The sequence below is a fragment of the Callorhinus ursinus genome, unplaced genomic scaffold (assembly GCF_003265705.2).
Source record: "Callorhinus ursinus isolate GAN/ISIS: 27379988/994484 unplaced genomic scaffold, GSC_fseal_2.0 scaffold84, whole genome shotgun sequence".
Classification (NCBI taxonomy): domain Eukaryota; kingdom Metazoa; phylum Chordata; class Mammalia; order Carnivora; family Otariidae; genus Callorhinus; species Callorhinus ursinus.
The window spans coordinates 3,193,534-3,208,925 of record NW_027397146.1 but is presented as its reverse complement, the minus strand read 5'-3'; the positions used below and the strand labels follow the sequence as shown (position 1 = coordinate 3,208,925).

The following is a 15,392-nucleotide window of genomic DNA, read 5'->3' as shown; positions in this document are numbered from 1 at the left end:
TCAGGGGTCCTCCTCTAGCTCTAACAGGCAGGCTGGTGACAGAGGGACTTCCGGGTCGGGCAGAGCCCTCTGGAGCCTGGGACTTTGGGGCCACGTACAAGGGACCAGAAAGAGTCGACTCCCCCAGAAAGGGATGGGTGGGTAAGCTTCCAGGGTGGCGCAGAGCCTGGCTGGGGTGAGGCCTACAGCTGGATGGACGGGAGACCTCTTTGGCCACAGAGTGGCTGGGGGTGGGAGAGAGGCGGGAAGGCCTTGGGCAGCTAAGGGTCCTACCCGGAGCCCGTGGGCACTAGTGTGTGTGGGCACTAGTGTGAGATTGCCGTGGAGGCTGAGGGGCACTTTTGCTCTTTAGAAAGATCACTCTGGCTGCGACCAGGAGGGAACAGAGGGGGACACGTGTGGAGTCGGGAGTCCAGCTGGGGACTGTCAGGGAGTCCGAAAGAAGCAAAGGGGGCTCGGCAGTGACTGTGGTTAGCCCAAGATGGGAGACACTTGGTCCTGTTTCCCTGGGCCGGGAAAGAACTGGTAGGGAAGGGTGGGCAGAGGGGAGGCGAGGGAGAGAGAGCATGGCCTGGGGGTGCCTGACGATCCCTCTTTCTCAGGCAGAGGTCACAGCCATGGGGCCAAGGGGAGGGCCAAGCAAGGGAGCACTGAGTAGACTCGCGGGGAAAGGCAGGGGCTGGGATTGGACTTTTTCTAAAAAGATGTTTTTCTATTTTATTTCCAGATGTGATTCTCCAGCAAGCAAATAAATACTGTGGGGGAGGTGGAGGGGAAGAGGTGAGGACTACTATAAATTAGAAAGAAGCCCAGGTAGGGGAACAGCCGGGCGAAGGGCCGGTGGGTGGGAGGCGGCAGGGAGCCCCTCGGTGGGCACAACCCCCTTCCGCTCTCCGCCGGCCCCTCCTCAGTTGCTGTCTCCCTCCAGGGGTCCTAAGGCACTGCGGTGGGAGGTCCTGCTTGCTCCTCTCCAGGCTGGCGGGCCTTGGGCGTCCGCGAGGGCCCAAGCTCACAGGTCAGTCACCTTGTTCTCCACCAGGGCTGCTACCTGCTGCAGACGGCAGGCCAGCTGCATCTTCTGACCCACAGGGTCCTCCTCCAGGGCGCTGATGATCTGCCAGAGCAGAGGAGGGCGCCTCGCTTGAGGCCTCTGCCCTCTGCCCATTAGCCCAGGGCCCCCCAGCCCTGAGTCCATCTCAGCAGCGGCTTGGGGATCCGGCAGGGGCCGCCCCAGGCCTCCCTGAGGCATCTGCACAGAAGCCACGCCTCTTCCCCAAACTGGGCCCTTCCTCCCCTCTTGCCCAGATTGGCCTAGACACCTCCTTCCATCCCCAGGGAGATTCCCGGGGCCTCCCTCTGGGCTCTGGGGGCGTGCCCCTCCCCCCCCCCCCCCCGGAGGACCCTGGGCCTCACCTGGTCATAATACCTGTGGATGTGGTTGTAGAGTTCTTGCAGAGCTTCCAGGCAGTGGGGAGCAGAGGTGTAGTTCTGGGGACCACGCATGGAGGGGTGAGGCTCCAGCCTGGACCTTAAACCCCAACCCTCCCCCCTCCCCCCTGCACCCACCCAAAGGTGGAGGGGTGTGCCCCCTGGGCCGTGCCTCACCCCAGAGAGCTCGGCCAGAGCCGAGTTCATCTCCTGATAGCTGGCGGGAGAGCTCTGGCGAATGTCGGAGTAGTATCTGGCAGAGGAGACACAGTTAGGGCCAGGCAGCCGCCACCCCCCAGCCCTGATGCCCCAACACCTACCTCTCCACCATCTGCTTGTAGCGAGGGATCTCCCGGGCATAGAGCAGTTTGTTCACTGGGGAATCCTGCTCCGGGTAGGAGTGGGCCTGAGCGGGGAGGCGGGCGGGGCGGGGGGGAGCTCCGGCCCTGTCACCCTGAATGCACCCCCTGGCCCCCGTTATGCACCACCCCTCCCAGCCCCACTCAGGGCTCCTTGCTGAGCCTCCATGGCTTACCCCGGGAGCCCCTCGTCCTCACTCCTTACCCTGCCCACTTTATGCTCTGAGACAGTGCAGGAGTCAATGAAGGTTTGGGCAATGACGGCGAGGATGGCGTCCACGTTGTCTGACACCCGCACGTCAAAGATGAGCCGTGGGTTCTTCAGGGCGTTCACCCAGAACCGCAACAGCAGGCTGGGGACACAGACCAGCCATGGGCACCGTTGGCCTGGGCCCCAGACCTGAGTTCCCCAGGGAGCTGTCTTGCGGGTCCGTGTCAGAAATGCAGGGTGGATGCCACCAAGCTTGGGTTCGTGGGCCATGCCCTTACCCCTCTGCGACTCCACGTCCCATCTGCATGGGCTGGGGGCCAGCAGGCGACGTACCTGTTCGTCTTCCAGATGTGCAAGGTCTCCGGGTCTTCGATGCCATGCTTCTCGGCCAGCTCGTCCAGGAAGTCAAACAGGTACTTGACGGCAATGGGCACGGGCCTGTTCACGCTGAGAATGGCCTGGAAGGTGTCATCCACGAACTTCTGCAGCGTGCCCTGGAAGGCGGGGGGGGACGGGGGGGACGGTCTGTGTGGGAGGCAGGTGTGGGCCAGGGCCGGTCCCCGGCAGGGGGTCAGGCCACCTCTCTAGCTCCCAGGACCACGCCCCCCCCCCCCCCCCCCGGCTCAGTCAGGGGCCTAGCCCCCCAGCCACACCGACCTTCATGGAGAGCAGGCGGGTGAGGTAGATCTCCGGAATCGCCTTGGCCCGCGCCCGCTCGCGCTCGCGCTCCCTCAGGCTGCTGCGCCGCGCCTTCGCTCCCTCCGGCTCGTCAGAGGCTTTCACCAGGTGCCAGAGGCGGACCCCACCCTCCTCAGCATCCTCCAGCATGGGAATGTCTGAGGGCCCAGGAGTCTGGCCTCAGGCTGCGCCCCGGTGCCCTATCCCACACCACTGGCTGGGGACACCTGGCCACGGGGCAGGGTGGCGGGCGCCGAGGAAGGCAGGGGAAAAGAGCTCAGCCCACCCCCCCCCATGGTCCCAGAGCTCCCCTACCAGGACGAGCTGCTGGCCTCATCCGCCCCAGGTCCTTGGCCCAGCCTAGAGGTTGGGCTCGCCCCCTGGCAAGGTGTCGGGGACACCCAGGCGAGGCACACGGCGTGCCCGGGACTCCTGCCTGCCCACTTCCAGCTCTGGGGCCAGAGGACTCACTCTCCCCCAAGGGGCAGTTCTGGGCCAGGCTCTGGGAGACGGCACCTCCGTTGTGCAGCTGGGGGATGAGCCCCACGGTGGCTCCATCCGGGACCTGGCGGGAAGGTGAATGGAGGCTGGGCTCCTTCCCTGGCCGACCCAGAGGTGGGAGCCCGCCCCCCCCAGCCCCTGTCAGCCTGGCACCTTGTAGTGCTGTAGGGTGTTGAGTCGCTTCCAGTGGTTCTGGGTCACCGAGGTCAGGTCCTCATCTGACAGGGTTAGGTGGCCAGCAAGGCCCGAGCGCCACTCTGGGGACACCCAGTGAAGCCGATTAGCCTGCAGCCTGTCCCCCGAGTCTGCACTGGTCGTGCGTTCAGGGTGACAAGGCCGGAGCCGCCCCGCCCCGCCCGCCGCCCACCGCGTGGAGCAGCGCAGGGCTGAGCATCTCCGGGTGGGGACAGCCCCGTGCAGGGACGGGTGGTTGGTTCTCTCACCAAGATCTAGGGTGTGCACTGAGGGCCTCTGGGAGAAGGGGGTGCCCTTGTAGACTTGGTCCAACACCTTCTCTTTGACCTGGGTGATAGTGTCTGTGTCGAGCACCCGCGCGGGCACGCGCTGCGCAGCACTGCTCCCCGCCGCCCCGCCGGCCCTGGGGCCCACCAGCACCATCAGCGTCAGGGGCCGGAACTCCACGTCCTCCCGAAGCAGGCGGCTGTCGTTCAGGGTCCGTTTTGCCTTGCCAGTCACGGCATCCACGGGGCCCTTGTCCACCTGGTACTGTATGGCCCGGAGGAGCATGTACAGCGGCTCACCAGCCACCTCCTGCAGGGAGGGGCAGTCAGCTGTGCGGAGGGAGGACGAAGACAGCCGGCCTCGGCGCCACCCCCAGCCCTGCCCGTTCCCACGCCTCGTACCCCAGGGCCCCGGGGAAATGCGCGCCTGGGTCGGTGAGGCCCCAGGCAGCAGCCTTGAAATGAGGCGAGGGGAGAAGGCGTCAGCCAGGGTGCCCCTCACCTTCAGGAAGGCATAGAGACAGATGGACAGCCAGTTGGTCAGCAGCTTCTCCACCATGGTCTCTGTCCTGCAGGGAGCGGGCCCCAGGTCAGAGAGGTGTTGCTGCAGGCCCCACCCCCCACCCCCCTGGCACCGGGCTGAGCTGGGCAAACAAGGGAAGGCAGAGCTTTTCCACCTGTCAGCCCTTCGTGCCCACGTCCCTGGGAAAGAGGCCCGTCCGCTTCCCTCCCAGTGGCTTCTGTCCTAGCCCACCTCCTGGGCGTTCCTGGCCCTGCCCACCCCAGGACCGGGCCGGGGTGGGGGAGGGTGGGGTGTGGCTCAGCGGGGAGCCACCACCCCTGCTTCCGGGCCCGTGGTCCGGCCCAAGCCGACCTGCGCAGCATGAGCTTGGGGTTCTTGTGCACGTAATGGGCGGCCAGGTCACTCAGCAGCGTCCTCATGATGTCAGTCAGGTACTCGAGCTTGCCGTGCAGTGCCAGAGACAGCAGAGAAGCCACGTGGCAGCGGTCCCGCTGGGAGAAGCCGGGCTGCTCCTCCAGGGTGTGGATGAGCTGGGGGCAGGGGCGTCCCACACATCGTCCCACCTTCGTGCCCGTACCTGCTGCCCGGCCCAGCCCGCGCCCAGCCCCACTTCCCCGCCCCTCGAGGCCCGCCCACCCGCACAGCCCTCACTGTGAGGAGGAAGAGCTTGCTGTTGAGCAGGTTGGAGAGCTGCGTGAGGCCCTGGCGCACGGGGCCACGGCGGCCCTCCTCCCCAGACCCCTCGAGTGCTGGCTGCCGTGGGCCGCCGCCATGCCCTGGGAAGAAGACTCGCTCGGCGTAGGTGTGGTAGTCCAGGAAGGGGATCCCACTGGCCTCCAGGTCGCTGCTGAGGTCGGTCATCTCGGTCATCAGGTCTGCAGGCCAGGAGCCACCAAGGTGTGGGCTCAGGCCCAGGTGGGCCCTCTGTGCCCCTCCCCACCGCCCTCTCCCCACCTGTGAACTCCTTGCGGCACTGGTCGCCCACACCAATCTCCAGGTTCTCCAGCTGCACCAGAACCTTCTGATAGTCGCGCAGGGCCTGCTTGCTCTTGTGCCTGCAGCCCCGGGGGGACCAGGTGTGAGCCACAGGCCCGCGCCGGCCAGGGCCCCGAGGCCACCAAGCCTTTCGGAAAGCGCGGTGGGAAGTTTGCGCAGGCGCGTGCATGACGGGGAGGAGCCTCCCACCTGTACATGAGGGTGAGGAGGAGCACGGCGGCGATCAGCACGGCAGCGCCCATACCCAGGCCCGCTTGGGCCTCCACGGGGAAGGCGGACAGAGCGGGCTCAGTCTCATACTGGACGGGGCCCAGGGCCAGGCGCACGTTGCCCATCTGAACCTGATGGTGGGGGGGGGGGCGGTCAGGGTTCCTGAGTGCGGGCCTTCAGGGCCCTGGCTGCCCAGCCCCCTCTGCGCCCGGAGCCCCGCCTCACCACGAACTGTGGCAGGGTACCGGAGCCATTTGCGGGCTGCGGGGCCCGGGAGGGTGGCTCGCAGTACAGGTGGGTGAGCGTGAGTGTCTTCACCAGGCACTCGCCATCGCCGATGTGCACGCGCACTTCCTCCTTGCTGATGCCCAGGTTGAGGCCCTGGCCCTGGGAGAGAGACCAGGGGCCTGAGCCGGGGCGCCCGGCCCATGCCCGCGGTCCCTGCACAGAGCCGGCCCGCAGGACGCCCTCACCTCCACGTCCAGGACATTGCCCGGCTTGAGGCGGTAGGGGCGGGTGGGCTCCTCGCGGCTGAGGGGGGCCAGACGGGGGTTGGGCTGGTACAGGAAGTCCTGGCCCCCACTGGCGCTGGCAAAGTCTACGTGGACGCCGTCCAGGCTGAAGAAGACCCGCCGGGGGTGCGCCCCATCTGGCACAGCGGGGCTCTGACACAGGAGGAGGCTGGACGAGTTGACAGAACAGACGGTGGAGCACTGCGAGGGACAAGGAGGGGTGAGCTGGGGCTTCTTGGCTCGCTCCCAGGGGGCAAAGTGGCTCCCCCCCACCTATCCCCCGGCCCACTGGGCAAGAGCAGCCCTGCCACCTGCCGGTGGGGTGCACACCTGCAGCAAGCCCCCCTCGAGCTGGATACAAGCCTGGGGGGCCGCAGCGGGGGCCCCACAGCTCCTCCTCAGGGTCGGGTCCTGGGGCTGGGCCCCTGCCGCCTGCACCTCCGCCTTGGCCTCCAGCCACACAGACAGCAAGGGCCGCTCCGCCACGTCCAGGCCCGTGCCCCTGACGCGGATCAGCCGCCCGCCCCTATGTCAGGACAGTAGTTAGCCGCGGCGGGTGGGGGGCGGCGGGTGGCCCGGGCCAGCCCCACATCCCCGGCCGGAGCCGAGGCTGCGTGCCGCGGACGAGGTCCTCACCCCCGGAAGCTGACGCTGGGCTCCGCCGCCGCGAGCTGCGGGTTGGCAGTGTACCGGAAGGGGCTGGTGAGCAGCGTGCGCTGGGCGTGGCCGAAGACCACTCGAACCACAGCTTCTCCTGGGCTGGCCTGGGACATGGTGTGGCACACAATGGCCTCAGGACACACCGGCTCCCGGCTGCAGGGTGGAGAGGGGTCTGGCATCTTGGGCTCGAGCCTGGGCCTGGCTACCTCACCAGAGACCCAAGTTGCCCCCCTCAATGAGGGCAGAGACCATTAAGGGTGGGCACAGTGACCATTTCTCTTGGACTTTGGTGGGGGCCTTAGGGAGCCCTGAGTCCACTGCCCCCACGTACACAAGGAGGTAGCGAGGCCCCCAGGGGATAGCCCCAGCTGACGGCCAGCAGCTTGGGACCGGGAGGAGAGATACTCACATAGGACAGGGCTGTCCACCCACGAAGGCCTTGATGCTGCCTCCTGTCTGGAGGTGCTGCCCGTGGATAGTGAGCCGGGTACCCCCTGCCTGGGGGCCCCACCGGGGACTCAGGCTCAGCAGGATGGGGTCCTGAGGGACAGAGCAGGCTGGGGCAGCCATGGCAGCCTGGCCTGACACTTGTTCACCTAGGCCCCAGTCCCCAGGCACTGCGGCTTTATCCTGCGGGCCCCAGCTGACCGCACCCTCCTCCCGGAAGCCTCCCAGCTGCCCTTGGCGCCCTCTGCCCCTCGGGACGGCCTCCTCCTCCGCCACGGCTTACACCTCCCAGGCCCCCCAAGCCCTACGTCCTGAGATCCAATCGCCAACCTGGGGCTTCCTGGCTTCGGCTAGTGCCTGGAGGTGTCCCTGCTCTCCCTCAGTACCCCCCACCCCCCGCCTGCTGCACTGGCGGCCGGTCCTCCACTTGGTGGCCGGGATGATCACTCAGATCCCATGGTGTTCCTCCTGGACGTCACCTAGGTTTCCCTCCTGCCCCTCTCTTCCACTATCCCCTGCATGGGTACCACCCTGGGGTGGCGCTGACCTGGTAGGTGAAATGCTGGGTTGAGATGCCTGGTGGCCGATTCTTAATGGCTACTTGGATTGGCCCTGTGGTGCCGTTAGGGGCGGGGGATGTCACACACACAATCCTGGGGAATGGAGGCCCAGGAGCTGCTCAGGGCTCCCATGGACCAGACGCATCTTCAGGGGGAGCCGTGGGCCACCCGCGAGCCAATGCCCAGAACCTCCCCCCCCCCGCCCCGCCCCTGCCGCCACCCCTCTCACTGCCTGCTCCCCTCTCTCTCCCTCCCCTGGCTGGTCTTCCTTTGGCGCTTCTGACCTGGGCCCGCATTTCTTGGCTGCAAGCCCCCCTTCTCTCTGGGTAGCCACTCTCCGAGGGTCTTCCCCGGGAGGGCGTCCCTCAGCCCCCGGCAGCTCGGATGCCTCACCGGGCAGAGGTGCGGTAGAGAGAGGGCTCAGGGCTGCAGGGGCGGCCAGCCACCTTCACTGCATCTTGTACCTCAGCAAAGTCCCGGCCCAGGTTGGTGCCCCAGATGGTGAGGGCCAAGCCGCCCTCGGGGGGCCCAGTCAGGGGCTCGATCTGCAGCAGGGAAGGATGATGATGGAGTCTCCCAAACCCACATCCACTCTGCAGTGGGGGGTACCCAACCAGCCGACCGGCCTGAGGCGGGACAGAGCTGCTAGGGCCTGGGGGCCTGAGCAGGGCTGGTCTGACCCAGGTGAGGTTAGGACAGCGGGGGTCGGGGGGGGGTAGGGCAGATGGGGAGGAGGTGGGAGGGCTGGGGGCTCACTGTGTCAATGCTGGGAGTGGGACACAGCAGCTCCACGGCCCCGGGGGGGCACAGAGGACCATAGCGACAGGTAGGCTGGCCATGGCTGCACCACACGCAGCCCAGGCTCCCATTAGCTGCCTGGCAGCGGCTGCAGTCAGGGTGGCCCACGGCGCAGTCGTACAGGGTCACTAGGGAAGGTCAGGCAGGGCGCTGAGGCACCTCCCCTCTGCCACATGCCTTGTCCCACGTGCCCTGCCGTCCCCAGGCTCACCATGGAGAGTATGGGCGTTGTCCAGCCGCTGACCCTTGCCCCGGGTGACATAGATGGGCACCGGGAGCTCCCGCTGGGCCGTGGAGGGGCGGAACTGTAGGAGGAGGGTGGGGTCAGGCCGGGCCCAACTCTGGACAACCCTGACCCCTGTCTCCTCCAGGACACTCCTCCCAGAATGGGTGCCTTTGTTCAGTGCCCACGTCTCCCACCAGGCTGCAAGCCTTAGGGCACAGGCTGGGGGTGCCATGTTCCTGCTGCATGCCCGGGGCCTGCCTGCCTCGTGAGTGGCAACAGGACACTGATGGCTTAGAACAATCTGGGCGGCAAGGGGTGTGGGGGGCATCTGAGGGCTGCAGGAAGCAGCGGGTGGCAGGTGAGGATGGGGCGGCCGCGCACCTCCTGGGCTTGGCAGTAGATGAGGCCCACGTCCCCGGCCATCTCTTCCAGAGAGGCTGGCAGCCTTCGAAGTTCTCCGGGCAGCTCCAGCCAGCAGTGGTAGGAGGCGGGCAGGCTCTGGGAGTGGACAGTGTCAGGACCCCGGGCACAGTCAGCGCCATGCCCCCCCCCCCCCGCCCACCACCATCCCCATCCCCTGCTCACTCCGAAATGCTGAAGGTTCCGCACATGCAGGGCCAGACGGCTCTCCCAACCCACAGGCACCAGGAGGGGACCTGCCAGGCCCTCCACCCGGGGACAAGCCCCTGGGCCACGCACCTGGACATCCACCTGGGGAAAGGAGCCCCTTTAGCCCTTCAGAAGTTGAGGGGCCTGGGCAGGGCCCAGCGTGGGGTGGGTCTGTGGCGGCAGGGGGGGTGGGGGCGGGGCCCACCCACCTCCTGGGCACTGTAGACGGTGCCCTCGCCCTCTGGGCAGTGCTCCCCGTACACACAGCGGCTGCTCTGGGGGCACCAGTGGCACGGCCAGAGGCTGCCCACACAAGCGCGGCACCTGGAGGGGCAGGGGGCTGCTCAGGCTGGGCACCATCAGGGGTCGCCACCCCTACCCAGCAGCCAGGCCCAGCACTCACGGGGCAGCCACCTCCAAGGCCTGGACAGCACTGCAGTCATAGAAGGAGAAGTTGGTGGCAGCCACAGCCACATCCTCAAACATCAGAGCCAGGGGCAAGGTGATGTGGTCTGGGAGGGGATGGTGGCAGCAGGGCGGGTCACGGGGCTCCTGCCCCTCTGGCTCCTGCCCTGGCCCCCAGCCTCCTGCCCCAGGGGCCCCTCACCTGTGCCTGGAGGGTTAAGCGGCAGCTGGTCTTGGGGAGGGGTGACACAGGCTATGTGGGGACCTTCCACGTGAGCCAAGCTGTCATAGTCCCCAAAGGCACAATGGAAGTATTCATCCATGGCCAGGGTGGGCAGCCGGGGGACAGACAAGGTGACCTGGGACACATGCAAGGAAAACAGAGCAGGCAGGGGCTTCTCGGTAGGGGGGGAGCGGTGCCTCTCACCGAAGGAGCTGGAGCTCGGGCCGAGCGCGGTGGGAGCAGAGGACGGGGGGCAGCTGATGGGTGGCCCCCACAGACAGGCAGGGGCAGGCAGCTTACCTGGCCTGGCTCCTGGCGGGGCCGCTGGGCTGGCAGCAAGCTCTGCACGTGCGGGCAGTGGCTGTCCTCATAGCTCCACAGCCACTGGTTGGCCTGGGCGGCCCGCCCACATTGGCCCTTGCGGGTACACCTGTGGGGCAGGGGCCCACTGGGTCACCAGGTGGGTCTCGGGCTCCCCAGGTGATGGGTGGCAAGAGGGCTGGGAGGAAGGCCCAGCCGGAGCGCGTGAGCGGAGGCGGGGGGGGGGGGGGGGGGGGGGGGGGGGGAACGGAAAGGGACTGTGCTCAAGCGGAAGGGGTCAAGCAGACAGGGCTTCGTGGCCGATGTGCGGGCTTTGGCCTTGACAGTGCTGCAGAGGGGAGGGTTGCCATAAGGGGTTCCTGGAGCTGAGGTGGGCCGGGGAACACCTGGGAGAGGCGACAGAGGCCTGCCTGGGGGTGGGGCTGGGAAATGAGAAGAGAGCAGCTTGGGCCGCGAGGCGCGGGATGGAGGGCCTCCACGGAGGCCCTGCACCTCCACCTCAGGAAGCCGAGCTGGCCTCATGGCAGGCCCAGGGCTGCTTCCAGGGCCGCCCTCCCTGCACATGCTACCTGTTGGCCCAAGTCTGGGCACAGGCCCTGTGCTCACCTGCCCTGGAGGACGCACCAGCCACACAGTGGGTCCCGGGCCTGAAGGCAGCTGGTACAGTCAGGGAACTGGGGGCAGGCTGCCACGGGGACCCGGTCCACCTGGATGGTCAGTGAGGGACAGAGGTAGTGGGTGCAGGGACTCGGGCCTTGTGTGCCCCCCACCCCCGGTGACAAGCCTCACCTGCTGGGCAGTCAGGACATAGAGGTGGCTGCCACTGCTGTCCACCAGCAGGTCTGGGCTGATGGCCGAGCCCAGAGGCCCCACTTGCTGGGAGTGGTACACCTGGCCTTGGGAGCCATTGAGAAAGACCTGGAGGGACGACGACAAGGCCTGCTCTCAAGATGGCCACAGGCCGACCGTTCAGGGCATGTGCCCTCCTCTTGGTTGGGGCTACCAGGGAGCATCCTGTCTCACACAGCCAGCTCTCCTTCCTGCTGGACCAGGGAGGCCGGGCCACGCCACGGACGGTGGCGCAGGCCCCTGGGCCTCCTGCTCTGCTCACCTCCCCTCCCCCATTCACCATCACCCAGCCACTCTGGGTACGGGCCTTGGTGCCAGGGCCAGAAGGGCAGCCGCAGGGAGACGAACAGGTCAGGAGGAGGCCGGACTTTGCCTCAGAGAGACTTCTGGGGCCAGGCTGGCTCTGGGGACCAGGCACTGCCCACCCCTACCCCATGGCATCCCTCCCTGTCCACCTTGACCGTCGGCTTCCGCCATTGGCTGGAGAGACTGGGGCTGCCCAGGAGCCTCCTGGGCAGTCATCCCAACTCATGCAACTAGGAGCCCCCAGGAGGTGGCACCCGGCCAGCCACATGGAAGGTACCTGCGGCGTCCCCGAGTCGCAGCGGGGCCGGGCCACACCCAGTCAAGCCAGTAAGCCAGGGCCTCAGCCCAGCAGGGTAGAGGCCTTGGTGTCAGGGGTCCGGGACCAGGGCAGCCCCCTCACCTCACCTTATGCAGCTGACCCTGGGTGTCCCCCAGGAAGACGATCGTGTGCCCGTCTGCCTGGAGGCCTGCCACGGCGCTGATGGGCTGCCCGAGCTGCAGCACAGGCTTGGCCTCCAGGGGCTGGCGGCCGGCAATGGGGCTGGGGGTGTGCTCATCGCCGCAGGGGTATGACTCCGGGGAGTCCTGCGCGGCCCGGGAGGGGAGAATCAATCCCGGCAAGAGGCAGGAGGTGACTTCCCGGGGCCCAGAGGGAGTCAAGGCTGCAGGGCAGGGCCGGGGAGCCCAGGGGGACCCCAGGGCAGAGTGGTCGGGGGCCCCCCCCAGCCCCATGGCGGGACTAGCTGACACTTCAGAGGAAGAAAGACCAAAAGAAGCGGGCCGAGAGCCCCTAGGAGCTGGGCCCCTCCTCGACATCCCCTAGGCAGGAGGGCACGGGCGACTGCCACGCGACAGCGCCCAGCCGCCCACAGCCCGGGACTAACATGTGGCAGTCCCTGCCTCGGCCTGAGACACAGTGCGGAGGGCCGGGGCCAGAGAGGCAGGCCAGGCTGGCCGAGAGAGAGACAGAGAGAGAGAGAGACAGAGAGAGAGAGACAGAGAGACAGAGAGACAGAGAGAGAGACAGAGAGACAGAGAAAGAGACAGAGAGACAGAGAGACAGAGAGACAGAGAGACAGAGAGAGACAGAGAGAGAGAGAGAGAGAGCGCGCGAGCCGGCAGGAGCCAAGCGGAGGGTGAGAGGGGCCACTCACGGCGGGCAGGGCAACGCAGCGGGACGTGACTCCGTACTCCACGGTGGCTTCCTCCAGGCCGCCGGGGCCCCGGCCGCCAGCCGTGTAGCACAGGCGCCGGGCGTGCTCCATGCTCCCATCCAGCTCGGCCAGCGGAAAGGCACACAGCGCCGCCCGGGCCCCGCCGGGGCCTGCGGCGAACGCCGCCAGCAGCGTACTTGGCGTGAGGAAGGCAGCCTGGATGAGGCCCTGGCCCAGGCAGGTGAGGGGCACCTCCACGTAGGAGTAAAGGTTGGCGTCCCCCAGACAGACGCGGGCCACATACGAGCGGTACTCGGCCTGCGCCCGGGCCCCGCGGCGGCGGAAGACGAAGTAGGCCGAGCGGGCGTTGGCGAAGGCCCCCACGTAGCTGTTGTTGTAGTCGGAGAAGTCGCCCACCACCAGGCGGCCCAGGCCCTCGCTGGAGAAGGGCTGCGGCCCGGCCAGCTGGCGCACGGTCAGGGGCGGCACCCCGCCTGACAGCTTGCCCGCCAGGCCTCTGGCCACCAGCAGGAGGTCCCGGCCCGGCGCCTGCACCACCAGGCCCACCGTGGCAACCCCTGGGGCATTGGCGGCCACAAACTGCCCGTCCCCCGGGTCCTCGGCCTGGTACAGCACCTGCGCCACGTCCTCGAGGCCGCGCTTCTCGCACACGCCCTGGCGCGCCTGCCCGCAGGCCACAAGCTCCTGGGCCCGGCTGCTCACCAGCAGCAGCTGATTGGTGTTGTCGGTGAGCCGGGCCTGCGGGCAATCGGCCGGGTCGCGGAAGGGCACGCAGTCGGGACTGTCGAAGACGGGGCCGGTGACGGCCACGGCCTCGAGCTGCAGCTCAGGGCTGAGCTGGAAGAGGCGGTTCACCGCCCCGACGTAGAGCGTGCCGCGGCCCGGAGCCAGCGCCAAGTGGTTGAAGGTGGTGTTGGGGGCAGAGAAGGGACGGGCCCGAGTCAGGGGCAGCGGCAGGTACAGCAGCAGCACGGGCAGGAGGCGGGGGCTGAAGGGGCGCCGGGCAGCCATCACGGGCACCTGGTGGGGGGGGGGCCGGGAGGGGGGCAGAGCCAAATGAGGCCCGCAGCGTCAGGGCGGAGAAAGGCCCCAGGGAAGAGGGGTGGAGAGAGAGCACCGGAGGGAGGGAAGGAAGGAGGGAGGGAGGGAGGGAAGAATCCAGAAGAGCGACAGATGAGAAAGAGAGGGAGAGGAGAGAGGCAGAGACAGAGGGAGACGGAGAGAAGCAGAGAGAGAGAGTATCCAAGGCGCGGGGAGAAGGCGGGTGGGGGGCACACATGTGTGCCCCAGGAAAGAATTGCTTTCATCTCCTACTTTTTATGCGTCTAGATTGTTGAAGGAGGGGGCAGATCATGAAGAGCCAGGGGAATGCGAACAGCAGGGCTCCGAATGAATGACAGAGACAGGAAAGGGCAGGAGAGGAGGGCAGTGCAGGGGAGAAGCAGGGCGTACTGGTCGGGGGATATGGGGGAGGCAGGGCCAGCTGTAGAGAGGGACCCCTGCCAGAGGGGAGAAGGAGTGCCGGGGAGGGAGAGAGAGCCAGGGAGAAACTGAGGCAGCCAGAGAACTGCAGGGCAGAGGAGTACAGGGCCGGCTGCAGAGGGCTGGGAGCTGGTCAGAGCAGGGACTGGCGGAGACCCGAGGGCCAGAGAGCGTGGGGGCTGGGGGACACGGTGGCGGGGGGGGGCACCAAGAGACAACGCGAGGTGGGGGGGGAGGGGGAGGCCTGTTCCCTGGCCTGTGGGCCCCAGCCCCTGGCGGTGTTAACGGGGAGGCGTGAGAGAAAAGAGAGGGGGGAGCCTGACTGAAGAGAGGGCGGTCAGGGGGAGGGAGCAAGGCACGGGCACCCCCACCTACACCCGTGCAGCCATTCAGAGCTCAGACTAACGGTATCTGCCGTGGGCCAGGTGGGGACCCCAAGCCTCCAGAGAAGGCTTGAGCGGGGCCCCTGCTGCATGCCCTCCACCCCACCTCCCAGCTGGCTGCCGAGGTGATCAGGCGAGAGAGGCACAGAAAGAGACCCCACGCCGGACAGAGCTCCTGGGCACAGGAACCACAGAGAAGGGGACAGAAGCCAGGCCCTCAGTTGAGCTAGGGTCCTGCACAGCTGAGCACGTGGCACATGCCAGCCAGGAGCAGGCCCGCTGTCACCCAGTGCCCTGCAGCTTGGCAGCAGAGACACAAGGCCGGGCCCTGGCGGGCGTGCCAGCTGGAGGCCGAGCCCCGAGGAAGGGCCCCAAGCCCCTTATCTCAGGAACACAGACAGGAAGGTCAGGCCTGGCTTGGGGACAGGGGCATTTCCTCTAGACCCGGGATATCGGCGGCCATGTCTGGGGCGTGTGGCTGAGGGCGTAGAGGGACAGCATCTGGGGCCTCGAGGCCCAGGCTCCCCTGGACTGCTCGGCCTGCCTTGCCTTGCCCTCCCGGGGACATCTCTGCGGACAGGGGCCCCGGGCACTTACCGCCTCGGAAGGGAGTAACGGATGGGTCTCCTGGGCAGTGCGACACGCGTTCAGCCGGCCCAGGGCAGTGGTGACGGGCACAAGACGGCTGTGGGGGGCATTGTCCTGAGTGGGAGGGACACCGTTGAGGCTTGGCGGCCTGGGGAGGAGGGAGGCCGGGGGCGGGGGGCAGGGGGCCAAGGGCCTGGCGGCTGGGCTCCACCACAGCTGGCAGCTTTGTCGACAGCCCTGCCTCCACCCCAACAATGTCCTCTCTGTCCGCAGGCCCGGGCCAGGGACTCGCTATCTGGTGCTCGTACCCCCACCCGGGCTCTTCTGGCCAGGGGGCTCCCTGCCACCCCCCACCCCCAGAGAGACACCCCCTGGGACCTGGGGACAAAGGACACGGTTTCTTTCAGCCAGAAAAATGAGACCCACACAGCCAGCCCCACCCCACTGCCACCCCGTGCCAGCCAGCCGGCTCCTCTCTGTG

At 67.5% G+C, this 15,392-nt stretch overlaps 1 protein-coding gene across 2 annotated transcripts in view; it reads right to left on the bottom strand.

Moving 5' to 3' along the window:
• Positions 1-691: 691 nt before the first annotated feature.
• PLXNB3 (plexin B3) overlaps positions 692-15,392 on the bottom strand; it is a 15,791-nt gene continuing 1,090 nt past the window's right edge. The window contains exons 2-36 of one of the 2 annotated variants that reach the window (XM_025862908.2): positions 14,921-15,025; positions 12,438-13,478; positions 11,689-11,868; positions 10,918-11,046; positions 10,735-10,835; positions 10,108-10,237; positions 9,787-9,943; positions 9,583-9,691; positions 9,389-9,503; positions 9,156-9,281; positions 8,952-9,068; positions 8,556-8,649; positions 8,303-8,472; positions 7,940-8,091; positions 7,534-7,639; positions 6,949-7,079; positions 6,516-6,692; positions 6,210-6,405; positions 5,841-6,080; positions 5,593-5,754; positions 5,347-5,498; positions 5,116-5,216; positions 4,798-5,036; positions 4,513-4,691; positions 4,141-4,207; positions 3,621-3,948; positions 3,331-3,434; positions 3,148-3,241; positions 2,656-2,834; positions 2,332-2,492; positions 1,993-2,140; positions 1,749-1,813; positions 1,606-1,681; positions 1,414-1,488; positions 692-1,114 (exon numbers count right to left, since the gene is read on the bottom strand). In XM_025862908.2, the coding sequence (XP_025718693.1) occupies positions 1,010-1,114; positions 1,414-1,488; positions 1,606-1,681; positions 1,749-1,813; positions 1,993-2,140; positions 2,332-2,492; positions 2,656-2,834; positions 3,148-3,241; positions 3,331-3,434; positions 3,621-3,948; positions 4,141-4,207; positions 4,513-4,691; positions 4,798-5,036; positions 5,116-5,216; positions 5,347-5,498; positions 5,593-5,754; positions 5,841-6,080; positions 6,210-6,405; positions 6,516-6,692; positions 6,949-7,079; positions 7,534-7,639; positions 7,940-8,091; positions 8,303-8,472; positions 8,556-8,649; positions 8,952-9,068; positions 9,156-9,281; positions 9,389-9,503; positions 9,583-9,691; positions 9,787-9,943; positions 10,108-10,237; positions 10,735-10,835; positions 10,918-11,046; positions 11,689-11,868; positions 12,438-13,469 (5,697 nt within the window). In that variant the 5' untranslated portion in view covers positions 13,470-13,478; positions 14,921-15,025 and the 3' untranslated portion in view covers positions 692-1,009. The remainder of the gene's footprint in view (positions 1,115-1,413; positions 1,489-1,605; positions 1,682-1,748; positions 1,814-1,992; positions 2,141-2,331; positions 2,493-2,655; positions 2,835-3,147; positions 3,242-3,330; positions 3,435-3,620; positions 3,949-4,140; positions 4,208-4,512; positions 4,692-4,797; positions 5,037-5,115; positions 5,217-5,346; positions 5,499-5,592; positions 5,755-5,840; positions 6,081-6,209; positions 6,406-6,515; positions 6,693-6,948; positions 7,080-7,533; positions 7,640-7,939; positions 8,092-8,302; positions 8,473-8,555; positions 8,650-8,951; positions 9,069-9,155; positions 9,282-9,388; positions 9,504-9,582; positions 9,692-9,786; positions 9,944-10,107; positions 10,238-10,734; positions 10,836-10,917; positions 11,047-11,688; positions 11,869-12,437; positions 13,479-14,920; positions 15,026-15,392) is intronic. The other variant, XM_073887916.1, reaches the window with a different exon arrangement.